This window comes from Carettochelys insculpta, chromosome 2, assembly GCF_033958435.1.
Source record: "Carettochelys insculpta isolate YL-2023 chromosome 2, ASM3395843v1, whole genome shotgun sequence".
Taxonomy (NCBI): domain Eukaryota; kingdom Metazoa; phylum Chordata; order Testudines; family Carettochelyidae; genus Carettochelys; species Carettochelys insculpta.
The window spans coordinates 61300949-61327705 of NC_134138.1; the positions used below are offsets into that span (position 1 = coordinate 61300949).

Here is a 26757-nt window from a genome sequence, read left to right on the forward strand (position 1 = left end):
TTGTTAGAAAACCAGAAGGCAGCATTCAAGAAATATTTATTTCAGGATGTGGTTCCTATGAAGTATAGCTTTTAATAGTACTTGATGACACCACATATGGGTTGCAGTGCAGATCGGTAGGTAACAACTAGTAGTGTGCAGTTGATGTTTGTGGTTGAAGCAGGTTCTCATGCTATTTAGTGGCCCACTCCATGATGTAATCTGACAGCATATGCTTGATGGGCGAAGGCAGTTTTAAATGTGTTAAGGTGGGTACCCTTGACTTTCTTTTCATACATATTCCATGGGATCTGAGCACCTGGCTGTGGATAATAGATCTGTTGTTGATTACTGGTAGTGTGGTGATCCATGGGTTTCTGGCATATAATTGTATGCAGGGTTTCATTGTTGAGGATTGTTACTGAATTCAGGACGTTGATGATGGTGTGTGAATGTTCTAGAGAGAGACTGTTTGATGGATGTGTGACTGTTGTTTACCTTGTGGTACAAATCTATGTGGCAGATCAGGTGCCTAGAGGGCAGGTGTATCATATGTATCCCAGCAAAGCACAAGGATTCAGTAAGAAATCAGCAGAGATACCCAAAATCTGCAAAGTCCAGTGAAGTTATTATGTATGTTGTTATGGGTATATTGAACTAGGTGGATATTACAAGGTCTGGAGTTTACAGACCTCCAAAGATAAGCATAAGCCTCATCCAATATATCTACCTAATCTCTAATATATCTACAAAACATCCAAGCACCAGCTTTTTCCAGAATAGAGGTACTTGTGCTTCCCCTGGCCAATAAACTAACCCCCAATTATGAATGGCCATATCAAGCTGTTTGCTCAGCTATGTGACAAAATGTGTTACAACAAGTTTCAAAACCTCTCCTTTTGCAAACTGTCATCAGTTAACTCAGATATTCAAAACTTCAATCCCATGCTGGCATAAGACCACAAGTGGGAAATGCAAGGGAGATTTGATTAATTTTTGCAAATGAAGAGGTAGGGAGAGGCTATGAAATCTTAACTATGCAAATAGTACCTTCAACCACTAAAGCTCTCTAATGTAGGGACTGCCCCTATACCAGGTGCATACAACATTGATTTTTGACTGAAGCCTCTAGAAACTAGTGTAGTACAAATAAAGAAAGAATAACAACAGCCCCGTTCTGTGTTACTGCAAGTTCTCCTTGGTGTACCAACAGAAGGTGAGAGAGTAGCAGCCAGAGCAAGTCAAACTACAGATTCTCAGACTGGCCAGCGTAAAATGTGCTTAATTTGTAATAAAGAAGGTGCAGGGACTCAAGCAATGTTTTTATTTACTGACGCAACAAATTCAGAGGTGCCAGGCCTATGAACTGCAAAGCCTAGAGTTGCTGAAGCTCAGCCCTGGCAAGTCCTGGACTAAGTAAGCACTGAGTGTCAGCTGAAGGCATCTGTGACAGAGTGCTGGGAACCAGCAATTGAACCAGTACTCTGGCCATTGTTTAATCCAGGGGAGTGCAAAGTGTGTGGGGGGGTCCTTAAGGGGGGTGGTTGAAATTTCATAAGGAAGTGCAGCACACTCGGCTGGTAGGTCTCAGGTTCACCTGTCTTATTAAACTTTTTGAAATGTGCTACTGTTTTTGTGTGTGTTCACATTTATATACCTATTAATAATGTTTGTTGCATTTACATGCTGATTTTCGTACATGTGCCGAAAGGTTTTCTTTAGTTTTTTGTATTAACATCACCAAAATTTCCATTGGTTCGGATTACATTAGACAGGTGTGGGGAGCTCAGTTAACTGCGAGGACAAAAAGTGGAGCTTGACTTAAAAAGTTTGCTCACTCTTGGTTTAATCAATTAAACCCCTGGGAAGGGACAAGAGTTCCTGATTACTATATTATATTGGGGCTGGGTAGCCAATGAGCCAATTAGACCATTAACAAAGAGATGGCATAGAAGAGCCCAGGAAGAGGAGAAGAAGGACAGCCCTTCAGGAGAAAGATGAACAAAGTTGTATCTGACAATGGGAGGTCTCCATAAGGAGAGACTTTTCCCATCCCTTTGGAGGAGGGTAGTTAAGCTGAGTTAATGACTATAAATATTATGTCTGCATGAATACGTAAAAGTGGTGAGATGAAGCTCTGTAAATAACCTCCACAAAAGGTAGGCCTCTGAGTAGTCCATGTGAGAGCAAAGAAGATGGGAGCAGAGGGGTCCTGCACAAGCCTGTAGACTGATCTAACTTGCAACGGCAGGTTATATCACCCAAAGGGCCATATTCCAGTTATGAACTGGAACACGAAGGAGGAAACACAAGTGAATATAGAAGTTAAACACAACAAAACCAAAAAGTACATCTCTTTTTGGGTGTAAACCATTGAAACAAATTAGCAGAAAAACCATTGCCATTAACAAGGCGTTTTTCCTCAAGGATTAAACTTTGTGGGTCTGACCCAAAGTCAATAAGAATCTTTCCACAGACTTCAGATCAAGCCCTGAAATAAGACTCCTCACTGTAAAATTCAGGCCTATCTTAGGAGCCAAGCATTACCAAAAGGTACTCTCCTTCTCCCCACTACCCATACCCCCTCCCAAGACATCACATTTAAAGCTTCTCCCTGAACACTTTGAGCAAGAGGAGAAGGAAGCTGCACTGAAATTAATCCCTTGCTAACTGACAACTGAAGCTACATCTACACTATACAAAGTCAGTTGACTGCAGATACCATGGCAATTGCGCAGCTAGAATCGACATATCTATGCTCAGCTTACTTGGCCATCCTTACTGAAGAAGGTTGACCAGAGAGTTTCTCCCATTAACCTTCCTTACTCCTTGCATCTCAAGAGGAGTACAGGGGTCAACTGCGACCCCTGAGAGGTCGATTTTGTGCGTCCCTACCAGATGCATGAAATCAAACCCTGGAAGATTAACCTTGAGCAGGCCAATCTTCTGAGCTAATGTAGATGTAGCCTCAGTAGTTCCTCAGCTCCCAGTCACCTTGGAGTGTGAACAGATGGCTAGCTAATTTTGAAACAAGGAAGCTCTGCCAGCAATACTGGCTATTTTAGCTCAATATGGTATGTTTGTGTCATTGCTGGAGCACAGCAATGTTAATGCAAAGCTGACTTTATTATTCTAGTCAAATGAGGTATTTTACAATGCTAAGATTAGTTCACAACTTCCCTCAGTTATTCCAAAGAGTAAAAAAAGAAACAAATACACTAGCATTCTTATTAGAAAACCAGCAAGAGACACTGATTTCTCCGTGCATCCCTAATTTTTCCTCTACATGCCTTCAAGAAAACTTTTTTGATGGCAAAGTCCCATAACAAAGAAAAAATACGTTGCTTACACACACACACACACACTTCCTTAAATTGTTTGTATGCCCCTTGGATACTAGTTTCACCCACCACCCTCCAATTTGGCTGCAGGTTTTGAGCACAAAACAATGAAAAAGTGTGACAAATATTTATTTCTATGTTAATCAAGTTTATGCTTGCTATATCAACAACTGCTGTTCAAACTAAAGCTAGCTCAGAAAAAAGAGTCCCAACCTCATTTCCCAGAAAACTTAGTTATTTTATCTATCTCAACAACCAAGCCATTCTACCTTGCCATTTCAATTTTCACATATTTTCGGTTTGTGTATTAGGTCGATGATTCAGTGAAATCTCATCTCTCCAACTGACTGCCATAAGTTACTGTCCAGAACAAAGCTCTCTCTCAAATTCAATCTCAAACAAAATGAAAAAGAGAAAATCACAAATTAGACAGTGGACCACAACCAATCCTGAGAGTTAGAGGAGAGTTATTGCATCTCTGCCATTGCTGAGTGGGAGTGTTAATCAAAATGAGATCTACTGAGGTATGGTGCACCCTCAATGCTAGTTGCAATTCGGCACAGTTGAACAATGCTGTTTGCCCTGAAATCTACAAAAAACAATTTTTGGCTGAGATTAATTTAGCACCTTTTAATCTGAATCGGGGAGGAAGCATCCTTTTGCTCAGTGGGCAAAACAGTTGACATGGGATCATGATTATCATTAGTCGTAAATATCTGTATTATGGCAACACTGAGAGTCCAGGCCACCACGGGGCTAGCCTGAGTTTTGTTTGTTATAAAAAGTATCAGACTCAAAACAACTTCAGTAACCAAAAGGGAACTGCCACTGAAAAGCATTTACTCTTAGGACTTGCTTATGTGGGTTTCCCCCAAAGAGAATCTTATGGTTAGCTGTAAAACACTGAAACATTTATGTGCCACTTTTATGGACTGGATGTGTACCATTGCTTCAGAAGTTTTGAGCAAAGGATCCTTGAAAGTCCACATTACAATTAGTAAACATTTTATTTGACAGTGGTGCCTGCCAGTAAGTTTACAGTAAAGATCAAGTGGCCCTGACACTACTCTAGTGTTTCTCAACAACTGGTTCATGGATCTCCTTTCAGGTCCCTGATATTTCCCTGACATATTATTAATAATATGGCTGTCAAGCAATAACAAAAATTAATCATGATTAACTGTGCAATTAAAAAAATTAAGTGTGACTAATCATGCCTTTAAACAATAAAATACCATGCATTTATATATTTTCATTGTTTTATACATTTTAAATATATTAATTTCAGTTACAACATACACTAACAAATGCATAGTCCTCATTTCATATTATTTTTATTACAAATATTTGCACTATAAGAAATGAAATAATATATTTCAAATCCCCTAATACAGGTACTGTAATGCAATCTCTTTACTATGCAAGTTGAACTTACAAATTTAAAACTATGCACACAAAAAAAACCTGCACTCAAATAAAACAATTTAAAACTTTACAGCCTACAAGACCACTCAGTACAACCTCTTGTTCAACCAGTCACTCAGACAAGTTTGTTTACATTTATGGATATAAGGTTGCCTGCTTTGTGTTTACAATGTCACATAAAAGTGAAAACAGGCACTCATATGTCACTGTGGTCACCAGTGTCACAAGATATTTATGTGCCAGATCCAGTAAAGATTTATATGTCCCTTCATGCTTCACCAACCATTTCAGAGCATGTATCTATGCTGATGTAAGAATGCTATTTTTTCTGTTTTGCAAGCACTGTTTTTTGGTTTACACTGTAAGTTGCACTTTTATGGGAAAATGATTGTACTAAAGTTCTTGTATGAGACGAAATGCAAAATAAAAATTTGTCTTTATCTTTTTATAATGCAACTATTTTGAATAAAATATGAAGTGAACACTGTATACTTCATATTCTAAGCTGTAACTCAAATCACTATATTTGAAAATGTAGAAAAACATCCAAAATATTGATAAATAAATAAATTTCAATTGGTATCTTACTATTTAACAGTGTGACACAAACCAACAGAGCTGACATTAGCTCCCACAGTGCTAGTGTTAATATGCAAAGCATGTTCATGTGCATTTGTTGAAGGAAGTAGTTAAAAGAAAATGTTGAATTAAATTTAAGTTTTACTAAAACTTGTACCTCATCTAAACCAGACAATGTCATTGTCAAAACATTTAACTCTAGACTTATTTTTTGGAACTAAAAATAAGCTCAGAAAAACAAACTAGAAATAAAAGGAAATGTACAGCCTTCAATCAATAATATGAGTCGTCATACGTATGAGTTTGTTGCAAGTGAGAATGCAGAATGCCTGGAAACTTTCTGTGTTGTGTGGCATGACTCTGAGCAATGATGCTATGAAACTTTCAACAACCTGAAACTAAGTATCCAAATGTAAAAGTAAAGCTAGTGGAATTCTTCCAGATGAAGTGAAGGGGGGAAAAAATCTACTGCACAATACCATAACATCAAATGAAGGTACAGGGAAAAAATCATATATGCTGTCCCTATACATAATTAAATGCAAATTGCCTTTTACGGTTGGTGAAGAACTGATCATGCCTTCAATAGTGATGCCACCTGCAGATTCCCACTGCAGAATTTTAAGTGATGCAGCTGCTAAAAAAGTGAGTTGCATTCTACTGTCAAATGATACTGTCACACCAAATCACTGATATTCACAAGACAGCAAAGGTCAGCTGGTAAGAGCATCCAGCTGGTTTGCAGTTTAGCTGGATGAGTCAACCGACTTTTCTAATGCAGCATTTCCTGTGTATGTATGCTATGCCTAGAAATGCACATTTCATGAAAATCTACTCTGCTGTGAAAAACTTTCAGGAAACACATGAGATGCTGAACTCCTCCATGTTCTAAACAAGTACCTGCTAGGACATGAACCTCAGCAGGACTGTTGTGCTGGAATTTGCACAGAAGGAGCAGCTGCAATGACAGGCAGACATTCAGGTGTCATGGCAAGAGTGAGGGAACACTGCTTTATTCATCAAGAGACCTTTGGCAGCCAAGAAATTGTCTCTAGAGCTTAATGATGTCCTCTGAGAAGTGGCTAAAAATGTGAATTTTGAGAAAGCCAATGGACTCAATTCTCACATCTTTGTTACCGTGTGTGAAGAAATGGAGTCCAAATATCATCACTTGCTGTTACATGTTGAAGAGTGCAGTGTTTAACCCACTGCAAAGTATTAAGGTGAATGTATGAAAAGAAATGTGAACAGGAAGCCTTTGTCTCAAAAGAAGTCTCCACTGGCAGTATATTTTCATAATGTACAATGGCTCACCAAATTTCCACATTTGGCAGATACATTTGATCACTTCAATCAGTTCAACCTCTGTTCAGGGAAAGTATGTTGAGTGTCTTGGTACTGGCTGACAAGATCATGGCCTTTGAAAAACCAACCATCTCCAAAGTCTGGAAAGACACAGTCTTGTACAATGGTTACAACATGTTACCATCTTTGACTTGTCTCGCTAATGATGACAGTAAAAATGTGGATTTGCCTCTTCTACACAAAATCCCATCTAAAACTCAACTTTCCAAAAGTTCAGGAACTATTTCCCATTTCCTTTTTCTCATCCACAGAATGAAAAGCAATGTGTTTATGATACATTCCCCTCTCTAGAAACTCAGACCTCTCTGTCACTCTCATTGGAGGACACGTTGCTGGAACTGTCAAGTGCTGAGGGTCTGAAATTACAGTTTCATGAAGTGACTCTACCTATTTTCTGGCTCAAAATCAAAAGCGAATACCCATAACTCAGTGAACTCGCTGTCAAAATTTTGCTCCTATTCCATTCCACATACCTCTGTGAAATTGGATTTTCAATGATGACTGCAACGAAAACAAAGTCACTCCGACTATCCTTGTCAAACATCTATCCTCAGGTCGAAAGACTTGCATCTACAAGACAAAGACAAAACTCTCATTAACAGAAAACTCTTCTGATTTATTATTTTTTTAATTAAATCAATTGAATTATATTTAATGTACAAAATGAGATACATAGTTGTAGACAAAATTACTGGTACCCTTCATTTGAAAAAAAAATTAAAAATCAGATTGACATTTCCATACCACAGAATGGGTTGCAGTGGAGTTTATTTCCACAACTAAACAGAACTGGGGCAGTGGCCTGGTATTGGTAAGAAATGTCTTGCATGCAGAAAAGAGCACACGTAACCTATACAGAAAAGAATGCCTAACAGTACTGAAAAAAATAGCATGAAGTGACAGTGAAATACTTATTCATTCTTTCATTTTTTTTCTCTCAAGTATTCCAGGACAGTTCTGGAAGGCAGCAAGCTCCCAGACTTCAGCATTATGAGATTGCTGTTGCTCAACCCTCTCACAAATACAAAGAATCATGAAGTCACTACCAACCTAAAATGACTCCACTGGCTTCCTAGTCACTTCAAGATCCACCTTTAAAAGTTCTTCCTGATCTTTAAAACCTTTGATATGCTTGCTCCGGCCTCTTTTACATGATTTCTCAATAACTCCCTCTGTTTCTTACGCTTCTCTACTACTGGCATCCCTGGCTATGTCTACACGGCAGAGCTATGTCAGAATACCTCAGTACCCATTTTTTAAATTATTTTTCAAACCAATGGACATGCTATTTCGGCATCCCTGTAGTCCTTGTTGGAGGAGGAGTAAGGGATGCTTTGAAACAGCACATTATTTCTACATTTGGCATTGTTTAGACAGCACCAAGTGCCTAAACAACCTATGCAATTTGCATACCTTTATTTTGAGTTTAGGGTGTTCTGTAGACATAGACTTTGGATCCCTTCACACTATCCCAGACACACTAGCTATGTCTACATGAGCAAGTTCTTTTTTAAAAGATGGGCCTTTTCCGAAAGAACCCACAGAGCAGCGACACACAAAATGCGCTCTTTCAATCTGAAATTGAAACAACATAGCGCTTTTTCTGGTGGCCTTCTTCCTCCTATCCCAGATGAGGAAGAACACTTTTTTCTAAAAGATTCTTCCAGAAAAAACTGGTGTAGGTGCCCCAGTGCCCCTTTTTTTGGAAGAGCAGTCTTCATGGTGCCATATTTTTCAATCCCTGCCCATTCTTTTGAAAGAGTGGGGGACTGCATGGATGTTCGCTATTGAAATAGTGGATTGATTTTTTTTATTTGATTTTTTTGTGTGTGAACACGCTCCTTTGAAAAAAAAAATTTCAGAAGAGATCTTCCCTAAGAACTCCTTTTGAAAGACCACCGTAGTATAGCAGACTGTATTGGGAAGAATGGGCCAGGGTAACCCCAATATACCCTTGTAAATGGTAGACTGCATGCATTTTTGCTTAGCCAGCTCAGAAAGAATTCTCCTCCAGCTTTCTTTCCAGATCTCTTCCCTTCCATCTCTAAAGTTGTAAATAGGTTCTGTCAGCATAGGAACAGCATGGCATCCTGCATTTCTCATTCTGCTGCTAACACATAAACAAGTTCCTACTTCCTCTATCTCCCCTGCACAGGTTGGCTGACTGCTCAGAAACAGCATCAGAGAGGTAGCCGTGTTAGTCTGGATCTTCAAGAACAACAAGAAGTCCTGTGGCACCTTATAGACTAACAGATATTTTGGAGCATAAGCTTTCATGGGCAAAGACCCACTTCATCAGATGCATGAGTGGGGTGGGGGGGGGCGTTCAGAAGGGTATTTAAAGAGTGGGGTCCCACTAAAAGGGAGGGCCAGAGCTGACAAGGTCTATTCAGTCAAGGTGGAAATGGCCCATTATCAGTAGTATGTATCAAAAGAGGAAAAAACAAGTCAGATCAGACAGGGGGATGTGGCCCATTGTCAGAGTCTAATGTGGAGATGGTAACACTCAGGGCAGAGAAGCTGCTTTGTAAGGAGCCAGCCACTCCCAGTCTCTGTTTAATCCTTGGTTGATAGAGTCAAATTTGCAAATAAGTTGCAGCTCAGATATTTCTCTCTCCATTTGATTTTTGAAATTTCTTTGTTTTAGGACTGCTACTTTCAAATCTATTACTGAGCGTCCAGGGAGATTGAAGTGCTCTCCCACAGGTTTCTGTACGTTACTGTTCCTGATGTCTGATTTATGTCCATTTATTCTTTTACATAGAGACTGTCCAGTCAGGCCAATGTAAATTGCACTGGGGCATTGCTGGCACATGATGGCATATATTATAGTAGTAGATGTGCAGGTAAAGGAGCCCCTGATGGTATGGTTGATGTTAGGCTCTGTGATGATATCACTGGTGTGGATACGTGAGCGGAGTTGACAGTGAGGTTTGTTGCAGGGATTGGTTCCAGGTTTAGAGCTACTGTGTTGTGATCTATAGTTGCTGGTGAGAATTTGTTTAAAGTTGGCTGGCTGGCTGTAGGCGAGGACAGGCCTGCCTCCCAAGGTCTGTGAGAGTGAAGAATCATTGTCCGGGATGGGTTGCAGATCACTGATGATTCATTGGAGAGGCTTTAGGTAGGGGCTGTACGTGATGGCCAGTGGTGTTCTCTTGTTTTCCTTGCAAGGCCTGTCTTGTAGCAGGAAGCTTCTGGGTATTCATCTGGCTCTGTCAATCTGTTTCCTCACTTCCTTAGGTGGGTGTTGTAGTTTGAGGAAAGCTTGGTAAAGGTCTTGTAGATGTTTGTCTCAGTCTGATGGATCGGAGCAAATATGGTTGTACCTTAGTGACTGGCTGTATACAATAGATTGTATAGTGTGGACTGGATGGAAGCTGGAGGCATGTAGATAAGCATAGCGGTCCATGGGTTTTTGGTATAGGGTGGTATTTATGTGACCATTGATTATCTGCACAGTAGTGTCCAGGAAGTGGATCCCTTGCATGGACTGATCCAGGCTAAGGTTGATGGTGGGGTGAAAACTGTTGAAATCACGGTGGAACTCTTCAAGAGCCTCCTTCTTTTGGGTCCGGATGATGAAAATGTCATCAATGTAGTGCAGGTAGAGGAGGGGCACTAGGGGATGAGAACTGAGAAAGCATTGTTCAGGTCAGTCATAAACATAAAAATGTTGGCATACTGTGGGGCCATGTGGGTGCCCCTAGCAGTTCCACTGATTTGAAGGTGTAAATTGTCCTCAGAAACAGTTATCTATGACCATCTTATGTCAGATAAAAATATATTTTAAGTAGCTGTACATCTTACCTATTTCTTAATATTAGTTCCTAAGGTGATTAACATATACACACAGCTTGAATCAACTCTGAAAAGACTGTCAGTCAATTGAAAAATATTTCTAAAAAATCAAGTGTTGACATTGCATTAATTAAGGTACTTGAAAAATTATAACCCTGTAGATTTGTTTTCCTTTTATGGAGGTGGATGTGGAAAGCAAAACACTATTGAATATTGCTCAAGTGTACCAAGATCCAAAGGTGGGATGCCATGTGACAAAGAACCAAAATAAAGAAACACAAAACATCATCTAGACAGGCAACTTTAGAAGCTGTAGGATTTGTTTCCTCAGTACATTTGTCTACAACATCAGTTTTGTCATTCTTTATTGTTGATGTAAAAGACTGTCAATAATGAAAGTTGTGGGATAACTAATTTAGGTAGGACAGAGACAATTTATTTTAATCCCAAAATTGTCTCCTGAAATGAGGTAAATTTGAGAGGTATGTTACCACGTACAAGATTATCCAACAAGCTCAGCTAATTAATTTATTTTAAACCCCAAAATAAGAGTCCTAAATTATGAGATTTTTAAGAACACTAGCATGGCCATACTGGATCAGACCAAAGGTCCACCTAACCTAGTATCCTGTCTTTTGACAGTGGCCAATGCCAGATGCCCCAGAGGAAGTGAACAGAACAGGCAGCGATCAAGTGATCCCTCTCCTGTCATCCATTTCCAGCCTCTGAAAACAGCGGCTAGGCACACCCTTCCAACCCATCCTAGTTAACAGCCATTGATGGACCTAATCTCCATGAATTTATCTAGTTCTTTCCCAAACCCTTTTGAAGTTCTTGTCTTCATAACATCACCTGTCCAAAAGTTCCACAGGCCTACCATGTGCTGCATGAATAAAAACTTCCTTTTGCTAATTTTAAACTTGCTATCTATTAATTTCATTTGGTGACCCTTAGTCTTTATGTTATGGGAACAAATAAATAACTTTTTCCTTATTCAGTTTTTCCACACCTGTCATGATTTTATAGACCTCTATCATATCTCCCCTTAGCATCCTCTTTTCTAAGCACAAAAGTCCCATTCTTTCTAATGTTCCTTCATATGGCACCCGTTCCAAAACCCCTAATCTTTTTGCTGCCCTTTTCTGAACCTTTTCCAATGCCTATATATCTTTTTTTGAGATGAGGCGACCACATCTGTACACAATATTCAAAATGTGGACGTACCATGAATTTATATAGAAGCAGAAAGATATTCTCTATCCCGTTTTTAATGATTCCTAACAATCTGCTCGCTTCTTTGACTGATCCTGTACATTGAGTGGATGATTTCAGAGAACTATCCACAATGATTCCAAGATCTCTCTCGAGTGGTTATACCTAAATTAGTCCCCATCATTTTGTGTGTATAGCTGGGGGTTCTTTCTTCCAATATGCATTACCTTACATTTGTCAACATTAAATTTCAGTTGTCATTTTGTAGCAAATCACTTAGTTTTGTGAGATATTTTTGAAGCTCTTCAATCTGCTTTGTTCTTAACTATCTTGAGCAGTTTAGTAACATCTGCAAATTTTGCCACCTGTATACCCCTTTCTCCAGATCATTTATAATGGGGTAAATGGGATTGGTCCCAGTATGCACCCTTGGGAGCACCACTAGTTACCACTCTCCATTCTGAAAACTTACCCATTTGTTCCTACTCTTTGTTTCTTGTCTTTTAACCAGTTATCTATCAATGAGAGGACCTTTCCTCTTATCCCATGACAATTTATTTTATTTAAGAGTCTTTGGTGAGTGACCTGATCTAAGGCTTTCTGGAAATCTAAGCACACTACATCCACTGGATCCCCCTTGTCCACACACTTCCTGAGCCCATAAAAGAACTCTTGTAGATTAGTAAGGCAAGATTTCCTTTGACAGAAACCATGTTAAATTTTCCACCACAAATTATGTTCATCTTTGTGTCTGACAATTTTATTCTTTACTATAGTTTCAACTAATTTGCCCAATACTGACACTAGCCTTACTGGTCTGTGATTGCCAGGACTGCCCTGACAGCCATTTAAAATACTGGTGTCACATTAGCTATCTTCCAGTCATTAGGTACAGAAGCTGAGTTAAAGGATAAGTTACAAACCAGTTAATAGTTCTGCAATTTCATATCTGGTTCTCTCAGAATCTTGGGTGGATGTCTCTGGTCCCAGTGACTTGTTACTAGTAAGTTTGTCAATTTGTTCCAAAACCTCCTCTAATCACACCTCAGTCTGGGATAATCCTCGGTCTGTCACATAAAAGGAATGGCTCATGAAGACTGAAGCAAAGAATTCATTTTTTTTCTCCACAATGGTCTTATGTCTCTGAGGGCTTCCTTAGCATCTGGATCATCCAGTGACTCCACTAATTATTTAGCAGGATTCCTGCTTTTGATGTACTTAAAAATATTTTGATATTACTTTTTGGCTGTGTCTACACTAGCCCAAAACTTCAAAATGACCATGCAAATGGCCATTTCAAAGTTTACTAATGAAGCGCTGAAATACACATTCAGCACCTCATTCGAATGCCGGCGGCCACGGCACTTCGAAATTGACACCGCTCACCGCCGCGTGGCTCATCCAGACAGGGCTCCTTTTCGAAAGGACCCTGGCAACTTCAAAATCCCCTTATTCCTAACAGCAGATAGGAATAAGGGGATTTCGAAGTTGCTGGGGTCCTTTGGAAAAGGACCCCCATCTGGATGAGCCACGCGGCGGTGAGCCACAGCAATGAGGAGCTGAATATGTATTTCAGCGCTTCATTAGTAAACTTCAAAGTGGCCATTTGCATGGCCATTTCGAAGTGTTGGGCTAGTGTAGACATAGCCTTTGAGTTTTTGGCTAGCCAGTTTTTGTCTTTTAAATTCCTTTTTGCCTTTTCTTTTATGCTGCTCCTGTACAGCACTCCCCTCTGAAAAGAGAATGTAAACTAGTGAGATTGAAAATGCAAATGAAGCATGGATTTACATATCACATCTCATTTGCATATGATCGTGCTTCCAGAAGAGACTTTTCTGGAAGTAAAAACAGACATGTAGGTAGGATTCCTTTGGAAAAAAAGTAAAAAAAAAAAAAAGAATATTTGAAAACTCTTCTTCTGTATTCATTTCAGGAAGAAGGATTCTTTCAATTTTTTTTTTTCTGAAGGAATCCCACCCTAGACCAGGGGTCAGCAACCTGCAGCTCCAAGGCTCCCACTGACTCCTCTTCCAGTTCTGGAGGCTGCCGCCGCTTAAATGGAATTTAGTTTTTTTGTTTAAGTGGCAGCAGTCTCCGGAGCCACTGAGCAGTCAGCTGCAGCAGGGAGCTGCTCCACATGGAGGAAGTCAGCTTAGAGGAGAGCTGTACAGAGGGCTGGCTGGCCCTGCGGGAGCTGCGCAGCCACATGTAGAAGAAGGTGAGAGAGGGCAGCAGCGGAGGGAAGGCAGAGGCCATGGAGGAGCAGTGGCAGATCATGGAGCTTGTCGGCTAAGGCTGGTAAATCCTGGGGCTGAAGGGATTAAACCTTGGGCTGGGGGGAGGGCAGAGTTAGGGCTGAAAGATTTAAACCTGTGATTGGGGTGGCAGTTTGGGGTTTTGGGGGAGGGGGGCAGTTTGTGGGATGGGAAGTAAAGCTTGGGGATAGAGGAGTGGATTGGGTGGGTTGAGGCAGGTAAAAGCCTGGAGATGGAAGTAACAACTTTCTAACTGAGACAAATAATTTTGTGTGCTGTTCTTAAAATAGGGGTAAGAAAAATTACAATTTGACTTTATTTATTAAGGATTGTCTTGTATTCACACGCCTTTTGGCTCTTGAAGTATTGATATTGTAAGTGAATTTGAAAAAATGGCTCTTCTTGCTATTTCAGTTGCAGACCCCTGTGCTAGAAAATATTGATCTCCCATGGTTCGGCAAATTCTCTCATTCGGCACCAGTCAGGTCCCACAGTGCCAGATGAGAGAGTTTCAACATGTATTCAAAAGTTTAAAATGAACAGGAGAAAGATTTAATTTGAGTTTGTGTACTGTAGTTAGCATGGTTCAATTATTAAAAGGAAATATTGATAGGGTAATGCTTCTAAGTCTACCTAACTGAACTGTTTATTCAAATGAAAAGTTTCATTTGGGGATTAGAGCTATATTGTTTTCTTAAACTCAGAGGCAGCACTATGTTCTCAGTCAGGTCTTAGTTCTACAGCAAACCACATTGAATTCCATTCATTGAAGCAAAAAATGATTGAATACTTTTTCTCCATCATTGCATCCAGCAACCTAGACCAAGATATTTACCCAGAAAAATTAATAGTTTTTTCCCCGCGACGTTCACCTGCTTTTGTTGCTGTACATATAAATAGTGACAAATTCCAGAGGAGGTACCATGTTACCGACCAGAAATGGCACACCTCCACCATGAGCTTCATGGTCTCTTTAAGTACCTCTGTTCTCTTTACTATGTGAACTCAAAAGTTTATAGACTATCAGGTATAGGTAATGTTATCAATACCTCTTCTGGCTGGAAAAACAAAAATAAACAAACTGAATACACTGACAGTATATTGTTTAGAGGACTTTTCCCCCTTAAATTGCATGACAAATGAGGCACATAAAATGGTTCTACATGGGTTTAGGTCAAAAAGTAAGGTTCCTGCTATAAGCAGGTTATTGATTTTCAACAGGAATCTGTCAGATATCATTAATGGAATTAAATGCTTTTCGCCAGTGTGAGAAGGTGGGCAACTAGCAATCTCATATTAATAACCAGTTTTACCCATAGCTATGGCATGCAGGATTCAGAAAAACAGTGACTCTCAAACCTTATCTATCTTTTAAGGAAAATTTGTCATTGTTTCTCAACATTGAAGGAATCACATTACCACAATAAACAGACTACAACACTGATCAATTCTTGATCATCAGCAGAGTGAAAATCATCCCAAAGAAACTCTATATGACAAAGGAATGCAGTAAGCCAAAGAGCAATACCCGTGATACCAGAGATGTGCTGAAATACTCTTGTCTTCGCAGATGATGTTACTCACAAAATGGAACACAAACCAGACCAACAAACTGTTGAAACATGGTCCACGCTCAGAGATGCAATATTCGATTGTGCCAAATCTGTCTTTGGAACATGTAAGTTTTCCAACAAAGACTAGATCGATGAAAATTCTGGCATTCTTAGGCCTCTTCTCAAAGAAAAGCACAAGGCATTTCTGAATAACATAAAGAACCCATCTCAAAGTACAAGAGATCAACTTCAACATGCAAGATCTGTTCTTCAGAAAGAATCTACGTGGTATGCAAACAGGTATTGGGCTGATCTATGTTCTAATATTCAAAAGGCATCTGATTTGGGTGACCTGAAAACTATGTATGATGGATTGAAGAAAGTCCTCAGACCAAACATTACTAAAGTCACCGCACTGAAGCATTTAAATGGACCGGTGATCACAGACAAAAAGCTGTAGATATCCAGATGGGTGGAACACTACCTAAGTCTTTATTTCCCGAGCACACAATACAACCTGAACTTGACAGCCTCATCTCAACCCTTCCAGAAATGTCTGAGCTAGATGCAGAGTCTATGGAGGATGAACTTTTTTAAGCTCTTGATGGTCTCTCTAATGGAAGAGCGCCAGGAAATGAAAGAATCCCAACTGAAGTCCTGAAGGCAAACAAGGCTGTGCTCTTCCCCTTCCTCTGTGATTTACTACTAAAATGTTGGAGAGCAGGAGATGTCCCACATGATATGAAGGATGCAAACATCACCACTCTCTATAAAAACAAAGGTGACAAGGGTGACTGCAACAGCTACAGAGACATCTCGCTACGGAGCATCACAGGAAAAGAATTTGCCCATGTCATTCTCAAACTCCTGCAAAAACTCGCAGATCGAATCTATTCAGAAACACAATGTGGCTTCAGGGCTGGCAGTTCAGCAATGGACATGATTTTCTCTCTTCAACAACTACAGGAAAAATGCAGAGAACAAGGAAAACCGTTATTCATAGCAATTGTCAACTTAAAGGCATTTGACACAGTTAGTAGATCAGGACTATACAGAGTATTAACTAATATTGGCTGCCCACTGACCCTACTCAAGCTCATAACATCCTTCCACAAAAACATGAAAGCAACAGTGCAATTACGATGGATCTACATTGGAACTGTTTGCGATGAACTGTGGAGTCAAACGAGGGTGTCTGCACCCTCTTCAGCATATTCTTCTCAGTTCTACTAAATTGTGCATTTCAAAACTCACGCAGCAATGTATTTCTCCACACAAGATTAGATGGCTCTCTCTACAACCTGGCAAGACTGAAGGCCAAAACTAAGGTCAAGAAAATCCTCATTAGGGAACTCCTCTTCACAGATGATGCAGCTCTCGTCACTGACAATGGAGACACACTACAGTCACTGTCCAAAGCCTACAAGTTGTTTTCCTTTGACATATGCATGAAGAAAACTGTTGTATCCACTCAAGGCATACCTCAGCAACCCAATGTAATTCTGGGTAACGGCCCATTACATGTGGTTCAACAATTCTGTTACCTTAGATCTACTGTCCCCACAAACCTATCCATGGATGAAAAACTGAACATCAGAATCAGGAAGGCAGCTACTATATTTGGCAGACTTCCGAAATATGCATGGAACAATCCTAAGCTGATAGTGAAAACAAAGATATTAATCTACCAGGCATGTACATTGAGTATCGTGCCATATGGTTCTGAGGCATGGACCACCTACTCGAACCAAAAGAAAAAAATGAACAGCTTCCATCTTCCCTGTCTCTGCAGCATTATGAATATCAACTGGCAAGATAACGTTTCAAATGCAGATGTCCTGTCAAGATCTGGCATACCCAGCCTCGTAGAAATCCTCAACAGCAGAAGACTAGGTTGGCTTGGTCACATGAGAAGAATGGGTGACAAATGTCTTCCCAAAGAAATCCTCTTCAGTGAACTGTCATGTGAGTTGAGAACAACAGGAAGACCAAAGCTAAGATTCAAGAATACATGCAAAAACACCATGAAAAAATTCAACATTGATCCAAAATCCTGGGAATCTACATCATCAGGTCAAAATACCTGGCCATTACTGCTATGACAGGGCACATCATACTTCAATAGTATATGTGCAAGCAACGCAAAAGAATTTCGTCTTCAAAGGAAAAGTTCTCAGACTCGAGAATTCAGAATTAGACTGAGATGCGGTTTCTGCAGTCAACCGTGCAAATCCAATATTGGATGGATAAGACATGAGAGAAGCTGCAGACTCAAACACTGCCCATAGAGCCTCGTCGCCACTGCTAACCACTGTCTCACAAGATGAAAAGGGGCCACATATATGTAAACTATGTAACAGTAGACCAAGTGGAACAGTTACATGCTGGTAAAAATGCTTGTGCTTAGCCTGCACCAATGCCAGAAAAATGTTTACATATTTTCTTAGTGACAATGCAGTCTCACTTGCAGATGTTTCTGGCTCCTTTTGTGCTTTCACATACACATAGGTTTTTGAGATGGCCAAAGATCCACATGTATGCAACTTCCTCATTAATTTGGCCCATTAGCTTGGATTGTCACATAAGATTCCTAATTCCCTCATAAAACTGAAGGATAAGCCTGCCTATACAACCACTTCCTCTTACAGTGCGTATTCTCTACAAACTATAATATCTTTAGTGTCACTGCCACTCCAAAAGACTTTCACTGGGCCTGTGGTCATATTAAGGGCCAGTCCTGTTCCCACTAAAGTCAATTAGAATTTAGACTTCAGTGGGAATGGGATCAGGCCAAAGATAAATTGTTAAGTAAGAGAATTTAGTCCTTAAGACACCCTAGCCTCATTTGATGTGGAGGAAAGCATAATTGAAAACAAAAAAATCTTGAACAGTTACTGTGGAAAGTAAAGTCATTATACAAGTAAGAAAGCTTCCTAAATACCTGAAGAAATATACGCTCTCTCTCTCTCTCTCACACACACACACACACTGAAGGACTACAGGGTAAATCAGGAGCTTGATCTAGGTGATAATGGGGCTACTGTACTCATCCAAAGTCAAATGAACTGTAGTTGTTGGATAGTGCTTAATCTACAAATATAGTTTGTAAACAAAAGTGCCCCACACAACCCTGCTTCAAGAGTATTTATTATTGGACTGCTTGGTTATACCTAGAGATGAATTTTCCTCATAATCACATAGACCTGCTGGAGAGGACCTTTTCCACAGACTGATGATAAAATACAAAAGCTATCACTCTGATTACCCACAGAGATCACAGCTACTTAATAAGAAAATGCCATTTTATAGTCACTCTTAGCAAGCAAAACCACACTTCCACAGCTCCTCCAGATTGCTAGAACCAAATGGACAGCAACCTTTCCATGTCCTTTAAGGTACCTGGTGTTGAGTGACTGCTGACTCACCTTTATGCCATGAGGGCTTCTGCCCCCTTCATCCCTCTCAGTACAACAGAGTTTTAACAATTAGACACTGAGTTGGCTAGGGCTGCTCTTTGATGCTCCTTGATCAGCTACTATCTTATCGGGGAAAAATAGTGGCTCTAGCTTAAAATATGAAGCAACTAAAGGTGTAGAGGGCCAAGGGTTAAAGTATTTGCTTCAGTAGGGTGATAATATGCTCTGAACCAACCTAAAATGTGCTCATTTAATTCCTACCAAGGATTTTGCTACATTATATAACAAATTTAAAACATTCATTTGACTCTATGTCGAATACATACTTAGAGAGGTCTTTCCAGGGTACTAGCAGAGTATTTCATTTTGTAGCTTATTGTTTTCAACTTCAAATGTATCTTAGGAAATAAATTACACGACCTACTAAAGTAAAATAAAATAAAAAACTGATTAAATTTTATAGCTATGAATCTTACAGTGAAATTTTTGTTAAAATCTGAATTCCTTTTTGAGCTGCTTCTTACATTTAGTAACCCACTTAATAGCTCCTTGTCCTTGGGCTTGGAAACTTATCGATTTACAGTTTCCTATATTTATTCAATTTTAAAGGGTCCTTTATTCCCTTCCTATTGAAAAAAAATACTAAAGTAGAACTGCTTATTCTCTGATGTTACCATAAACCAAAATTGAAATTGAGTTGCTGATTTCAATCAAGTTTTTCATGGACAAGTGTCCAAATAATAAAATGCACCTTTACTTTTTCCTTTTTGACAGCTATAGAAGGATGAAGAGCAAATGAAGGTATGAAGATTGCATTACCTTCTCAGCCCTTTCAGCTGAGGATTCAGGCCTAGTTTGAAGAAGAATCTTGCACTGGTCCTATCTGTGTTATATCAACTCTACAAACACAGGTTCTCATTCTCCAAGTTACCAATTTGCCATTTGCCTACAAACACTATGATTTGACAAAGAAACCACCAACCACTAAAGAAAGCAAACAAAAAACCCTTTACTTCTAGAGAGGTCTCATCTTCCTAACTGGGCCCAATCCTATGAAGTGCTGAGTAATATCAACTCCTGTATTTAATCTAGATTAAATTATTCCTTGGAGCAGGATAGTGACTTTATTCTCTATAGTGCTATATTCAATATTATAATATTAATAAAATAATTATTAAAAGAGTATATAAATCAGTTTGTTTTGAATATGTTACAAATAATTCAAGAGTAGATCCTAATTCTACCACACTAAAAACACCCACTCTGAAATATAATGTTCAGAAGCTAGGTAGAATAAACAAATGGAATTGCATAGTGTCACATCAATAAATCCTTCACCCCATCCTTAAATCCCCCCTCCCCATTTTTCCAGTCATCTCTCATCTGTATCATTTTCTGGGAAAATTCTAACACAATACCTTCTGTTCTGTTTTTGTGTATATTCCTTTTCGGTTTTGGTATAATGACTAGACTTTTCTTGTATTGACTTGATTCTTACTGCACCTTTGTGATGGGGTATTTATTTATCTACAAGATTTTAAAACAATAAACAGAATATGATTCTGAAGCCAATGGTTCTCTGTCTCTGTCTTTGTTCTTATTATTTCTTTTGTCAACAGCCTTGTCATGGTCAAAATTATTTGTTATGCTAGTCTTATGCTCTGGTTTGAATTCATGGCAGAACAAGTTCTGGCAATTCAAATCCTTTTGCTACTAAAAAGTGTGTCTCCAAGTTTCCTGAAACCACATGTTAAAGTTATATGTTTAATATTTAATACACAAATTTACTGAAGCTCAAAGCAAAGATCAAGAATAATAGAAAAATATATGAAAGTCAGAAGCAACAACAGAAGAATGTGAAAATATTAAAGTGAACAGTGGCAAGAGACTCAGAAGACATTGAAAGCTTCTTAAAATATAGTTTGTTATGAAAAGTGCAATGCATTTTGGGATCTAAAACAAACCAAGTAACTGGTAATAGACAGAGAGAAAACACATTTATATTACATGGCATCAGCTATCAGCTATGTCTGCCCAACAATAAAAAAAAAACAACCATAGTATTTTCATAGCTCAAAAAATAAAAAGATTACTAATCTAGTTTTCCTGGTAACATGTTGAAAAGTGCAGACTGAAATGCAACTGAACAAACATCACCAAAAATTACTGAAGTGGTAGCTAATCCTAAAGGTATCAAATCAATCTGATGTGCGTCTGCTGACCAAACCCTCCAAAGGGAAAGAGCATGAAAAGATTTTAAGAAACCACTGAACGTGATGGCAGTACTGAAATGCAGTAGTAAATGGTGTATACGGTTCTAGCTTGGCTACCAATTTAAATCCAGCCCAGAGTGACAGCAAAATTAATGACAGCTAGTGTCTGTTTTGCAGCCTGTATGAAATGAGTTGATATCAGCATAGTTCTCAACAGATAAATCACCCTAACACAAACAAATGCCATACAGTAAACCCCCAAAATACGTGCAACCATAATGCATTAATGTAACTGCCATCCCTGACAGGAGAGGTTTCCTGGTCACAGGAGTAGCTGGGAGCTGCAAACCAGGCAGCTGCTTGGTTCCCAGCTCCCCTCCACTTGCAGAGCCAGGAGACTGACCAGGGAAGCAGTCCTGGTCAGTTTCCTGATTCCAAGGAGTGGTTCCTGGCTCCCTGCCACATGGCTGGTCAACTTCCAGGGTCCCGCAAGTGATGGAGAGATGGGAAACAGGCTGACCCCCAGGTTCTGGCTCCCCATCACTCTGGGAGCCAGGAAACTGAGCTGCCCTGGTGGACTGGTCAGTTTCCTGGCTCCTGCAAACCCAGGGGAGCCAGGAACCAGACAACAGCCTGGTGCCTATCTCCCAGCTGACTTGTGCAAAAATTTGAGTTACAGGGGAGTTGCAGGAACACAACCCCCATGTAACATGAGGGTTTACTGTACTTGTGAACAGCCTCAGCAAAGTGGTCAAAGATGCAATGGACATGGATTTCTTACTCCTTTGGGTCTAGAATGAAGTATGGTTATATAATATAACTTCAAAATAGAGGTTGGCTTATTTCAAAATTAGTAAAACTCATTCTATAAGGAATAGCTCCTATTTCAAACTAGCTGTTTTGAAATACGCTCTATTACTTGTCTTAACAGCATATTTCAAAATAAGTCACAGTGCAGCCAATGGCTCTATTTCAAAACAGGCTCTATTGTGTAGATGCCTGTATTTTGAAATAGCTAAGCGCTATCACCTGCATCTACACTAGCAAGTTTTTTTTAGAGAAGCCGGCCTTTTTTGAAAAAACCTGTGGAGCGCCTACACACAAAATGCACTCTTTCGATCTGAAATCAGAAGAATGCAGCCCTTTTTCCTCTTCCAGATGAGGAGGAGCGGCTTTTTCCGAAACATTCTTTCAGAAAGAAAAGAATGTGTAGATGCTCAGCTGGATTTTTAGATCCCTGTCCCATTAAAAGAGCAGGGGCTGTTTGGATGATCTCTATCAAAAGAGTGGAGTGATTTTTTCGATCCACTTTTTTGTGTGTATGCACACTCTTTCTAAAGAAGTTTTTTTGGAAGGTTTCTTCTGGAAGAACTTCTGTCAAAGTATCAGAGTGGTATAGATGTAGTCATTGCAGCTGTGTCTACACTAAAACATTCTTTCAAAAGATTTTTTAAAATCAAAAGATTTTTTGAAAGAAGGGGGCACTTTCAAAAAATCCCACAAAGCATCTATACACAAAAAGTATTTTTTCAAAAGTAAATTGAAAGAATGCAGTATTCCTTTCAAAATCACTCTTCATTTCCTGTTTCAGGAAAAGCACCCCCTTGTGAAAGAAAACATGTGTAGATGCTCCACAGGCCCTTTTTTCTTGAAAGAGCAGTCCTCATGGGGCCCGATTTTTCGATCCCTGTCCTGTTATTTCGAAAGAGTGGTGGCTGTGTGGATGCACTCTTTCAAAAGAAGTTCTTTTGGAAGAAATCTTCCAGAACAGCTTCTTTCTAAAGATCTCTGTAGTGTAGATGCAGCCTGTGTAGAAGCGTTATTTTGAAATATGCTATTTCGGAATAGCTCTTCCTGAGTAGCTTATTTCAAAATAAGGGTGCTGTATAGACATGCCCTGGGTGGCCAGGGCAACTAAGGAGTAGAAAATATTTGGCTGAGTATTCAGAAAAAAAATCTCTGTCTAGTGAATGCTGTTGCTTGTGTTAGTTGGTTTGGTAATTCTCCTGACACTTCCAGCCAAAGTGATAGTTCCCTTCCTAAAATTGCTGTAAATACTAGATAGAGATCCTGCCCTCTTACTTCATGGGCAATTATGGGCACAGGATCTGGATTAAGACTCACTAGGTCCTTCCCAATGGTGTTACATAGAAGGAAGGATCTAGCCCTGAGACTCTTAAATTTCATGGGCTACCATGTCATACTGTAAACTAAATCTCATACAATTTATCACCCGAGTTTCAGAAAAACAGTCCAGGAGTTCAAAATAATGAATTCTGTCATTTCCAATAGAAGTGTGAAGGGAGAATTATGAATGAACCTTTTAAGAATACATATGTGGTGGGAGATTGCCTTGCTACAAAATGAAAGCAGCATGTTTACGTTTCAATGGCCCAATCCTGAAACCAAGACCTTTCATTTTCACTTAACTTAAATTGACAATTGGAAAAGATTTGAAAATGTAGCTTGGGCCTTTCAGTTTGATAGACTTCAGCTATAACATTCTACATACACTGCTTCAACTTGCTTTTTAGGGTTTTTTTTTACTGAAATTTTGAAATGAAAAATAATTGAATCAAAGCTGTTAAAGGATGCATTAAAATGTCCCACATATCAAATATGCTGCTAATTAAGCACTTTCTGATTGTGATGCAAATCATCCCAACTTTACAAAAATACAGGATATTTTAAAAAGGTAAAACATGTTGGAATGTTTCAGAATAATGTACACCCCGAACAAGCTGTGTGTAATGTGTGTACCATTGCTTAATAAAACTTGTATGTTACAAACACGATTTGCTTATGGAATGCTTTCTTCTAACACAGTGTTTCCCAAAGTGTGGTATCTGTAACACCAGTGGTATGCAAAAGGATTTCAAGGGGTATGCAGCAGAAAATAAATTATTAAAAAATCAGGAGATAAGCACTGGGATGGCACTAGGGGGAGAGGGATATACCAATAAGGCTGCAGTCCCAAAAGGGGTATACAAAGGTTTTAAGTTTGGGAAACACTGTTATAACAGATGTAAAAATTAAAAATCCTACTAATTATTATAACAAGTGATAATTTATCACAAAATCATACCAAACTTTGCCTTCTAATAATGTCTGTATAAACAGTGGAACAACATAGCCATGAAACATTACGTATCAGACAGCAGTAAACAGCAGTGCAGCATAAGACACAGCATTTACAACTCTGCCTGCATTTTCCTCCTTCAGGTCACCATCAAGAGGATCTCTTCACCTGCTTTTGAACTTAATTACAAAGCAAAAGATAGCCTTCCATTCAGCTGAGTTGATCAATTAAATATGATAAAAGAAATCAATCAAGGCACCTTTAAACCCTTATGAGCTGTAAATTTAGCTTGCAAAGTGCCCTTACTACTCCTGAAAAATAAGGTTGTGTCATTCCTACGTAGCCTAACCAGTAAGGTATGATACAGCTAATCCATAGACTGCTTTGCCAGAAATAGTTATATTACTTTACGGCAGACTGAAAGGGCGGGGTGGGGGGGAGAGTGTAGAATAGAGAGTCTGGAGCACAGGTACAGCAATTAAACAACTGGAGTGCAGCTGTCCACTTAACATTAAAGAGATCTAAACCAAAATCTATTTGTCTCAGAATGACAGTAAAATACTAGTGAATGATTCCTAACTCAACTATCTGCATACCAGACTTATTATTGATATAACTGTTTTTTTTTCATATAATGAACAAATCACAGTGTTTTACTGACTGCTCTGAAATTCCCCAGATGGAACAACCTTTTTGCAGAAGATGTTATAAGTAGAAATGCTAGGTATTGTGTTACTACGTTGTGGATGCCTTGAAAAAAGTTTGGTTTTTTACCACTGATCGCTCCTTATAAAAGAATTAGTAAAAGCCTAAGGAATCTGTTTTCTCCCTATCTAACAAAAGGCCAGTGTAGAAAGATGTATGATGCTGGATATAGAAATATGTAACATCAGAAATATATATTGGGCCTCTCTTTTTCAGGCTGAATACTGAAAAATTTGATTGCCTCCTGAAAGAAAGGTAATGGTGTACTCAAACCGTTACAGGATCATGCCTATATAAACAAAGTCAGTAGCAGATTAGAGTAGCTGCTCAGTTTGTAGCTAAGTAAACATATTCACCAAAACACTGAACAAGTCATTTCAAGCAAATGACACCCAAGTTTGAATTTCCACTAGTTCAAATGCACAGCACTATTTCTTAGGTCCAGTCAAAGAGTACCAGGCACAGGACGTGAAAAAGCATGGGGGCAAAGACGTCTTTACACAACCTTGAAGCACGCTCGCCTTCTGCCGGGTCAGGATCTGAATTAAACTTCAGTATAAATTAGAACAGTCTCAGGATTGATCTAATTTATGCCCGTTCACTTCTGAAAGGGACAGGTCAAGTAATTAAGGATTGCCACACATACTATTATCATACTTCCTTTTCTCCAGCCATGCCTTCTATACTGGTGGTTACTTAAGGAGAGTGACAATGAGCTACTCGACTGCTACCTCCCATTACGTGGAGATTCATCCTATGCTGAAAAATATAATTAGAAAAGTGGCTTTATGGCACAAAAGAGTGACAGCAAAATAGTGAATTAGACCTATTAGTTCTTCTGTATTTATACCAGTATAACCGAAAGCAGAATTTGACCCAAATATCCATTTTCTTATGAAGAATAAGGTTTACGTACAGTTATGCTTTGTGCTAAAGAACAGCAGAGGAAACTTTATATGCTCTGTATGTGTGAGCTGCTCAGATGAAAGGTAACGTTCTGCACACCACTGCATTATGATCTTTTCCAACACCTGATATTTTTATGTGTTTGAGGTGAACCTCAGGCAGCACAGTGAAAGAGGAGGAGAGGGACAGGAAACTGAGTATCAGACAATGAATAGCCCTTTTAATTTTTTTTTTCCTTTCAAACCTTCAGACAGAGAAATGATGTGAAGAGTAAACTGAGTTACAAAGGACCATTTGAAAGGTTTTCCATATTTTCTCTCATCATAAAAAAGGAAAAATAATCAATAATATCTTGTTCATAATATTATATCAACACCTGTGTAGAACTGAATATTTCAGATTTGTCTGGGGCATGTTGCATAAGCTGCACATTAGTACCTTTAAGAGATATTAGAATTATTTAGTGCTTTATATTTTTCTCCAGTAACCCTTAAGTAAATCCTAAAATCAAGACATTTAGAAACCTGTAAAGCTATGCGATCCAATCATTCTGTCTCACTCAATAGATTTTCAGAAACTCAGTAACATGGGTGACACTTTAAAAGATTTTATTGGCTTCATGACATAGACAGGAAATCACAATACCTCAAAAATAAATATAATAAAATCAACAAAAGGTTTTTGATAGCTATATGCAGTGAAACTGTCTACTTTAGCATAGCCAGGGAGGATAACTGACCATAGCAAATGTGATAACTAAACCTGAAGGATGATGTTAGTTTTGCTCCTCCATATATGTTGAATTAAACTATCTGAACCTATTTGTCATTCTAATTACCCTGGATGGAAGCTAGTATCACAGACCACAGCATGACACTTCCCTCTGTCTTTTAGACCAGTGTTTCTTAAACTAGGTTCTGCAGAACACTGG

The 26757-nt window shown here is 39.1% G+C and overlaps 1 protein-coding gene across 2 annotated transcripts in view; it reads right to left on the bottom strand.

The window, feature by feature from the left end:
* The window catches only part of HNF4G (hepatocyte nuclear factor 4 gamma), a 107018-nt gene that overhangs the window by 79145 nt on the left and 1116 nt on the right, over positions 1 to 26757 (bottom strand). The window contains exons 2-3 of one of the 2 annotated variants that reach the window (XM_074985725.1): positions 25567 to 25679; positions 7163 to 7259 (exon numbers count right to left, since the gene is read on the bottom strand). In XM_074985725.1, the coding sequence (XP_074841826.1) occupies positions 7163 to 7259; positions 25567 to 25575 (106 nt within the window). In that variant the 5' untranslated portion in view covers positions 25576 to 25679. The remainder of the gene's footprint in view (positions 1 to 7162; positions 7260 to 25566; positions 25680 to 26757) is intronic. The other variant, XM_074985726.1, reaches the window with a different exon arrangement.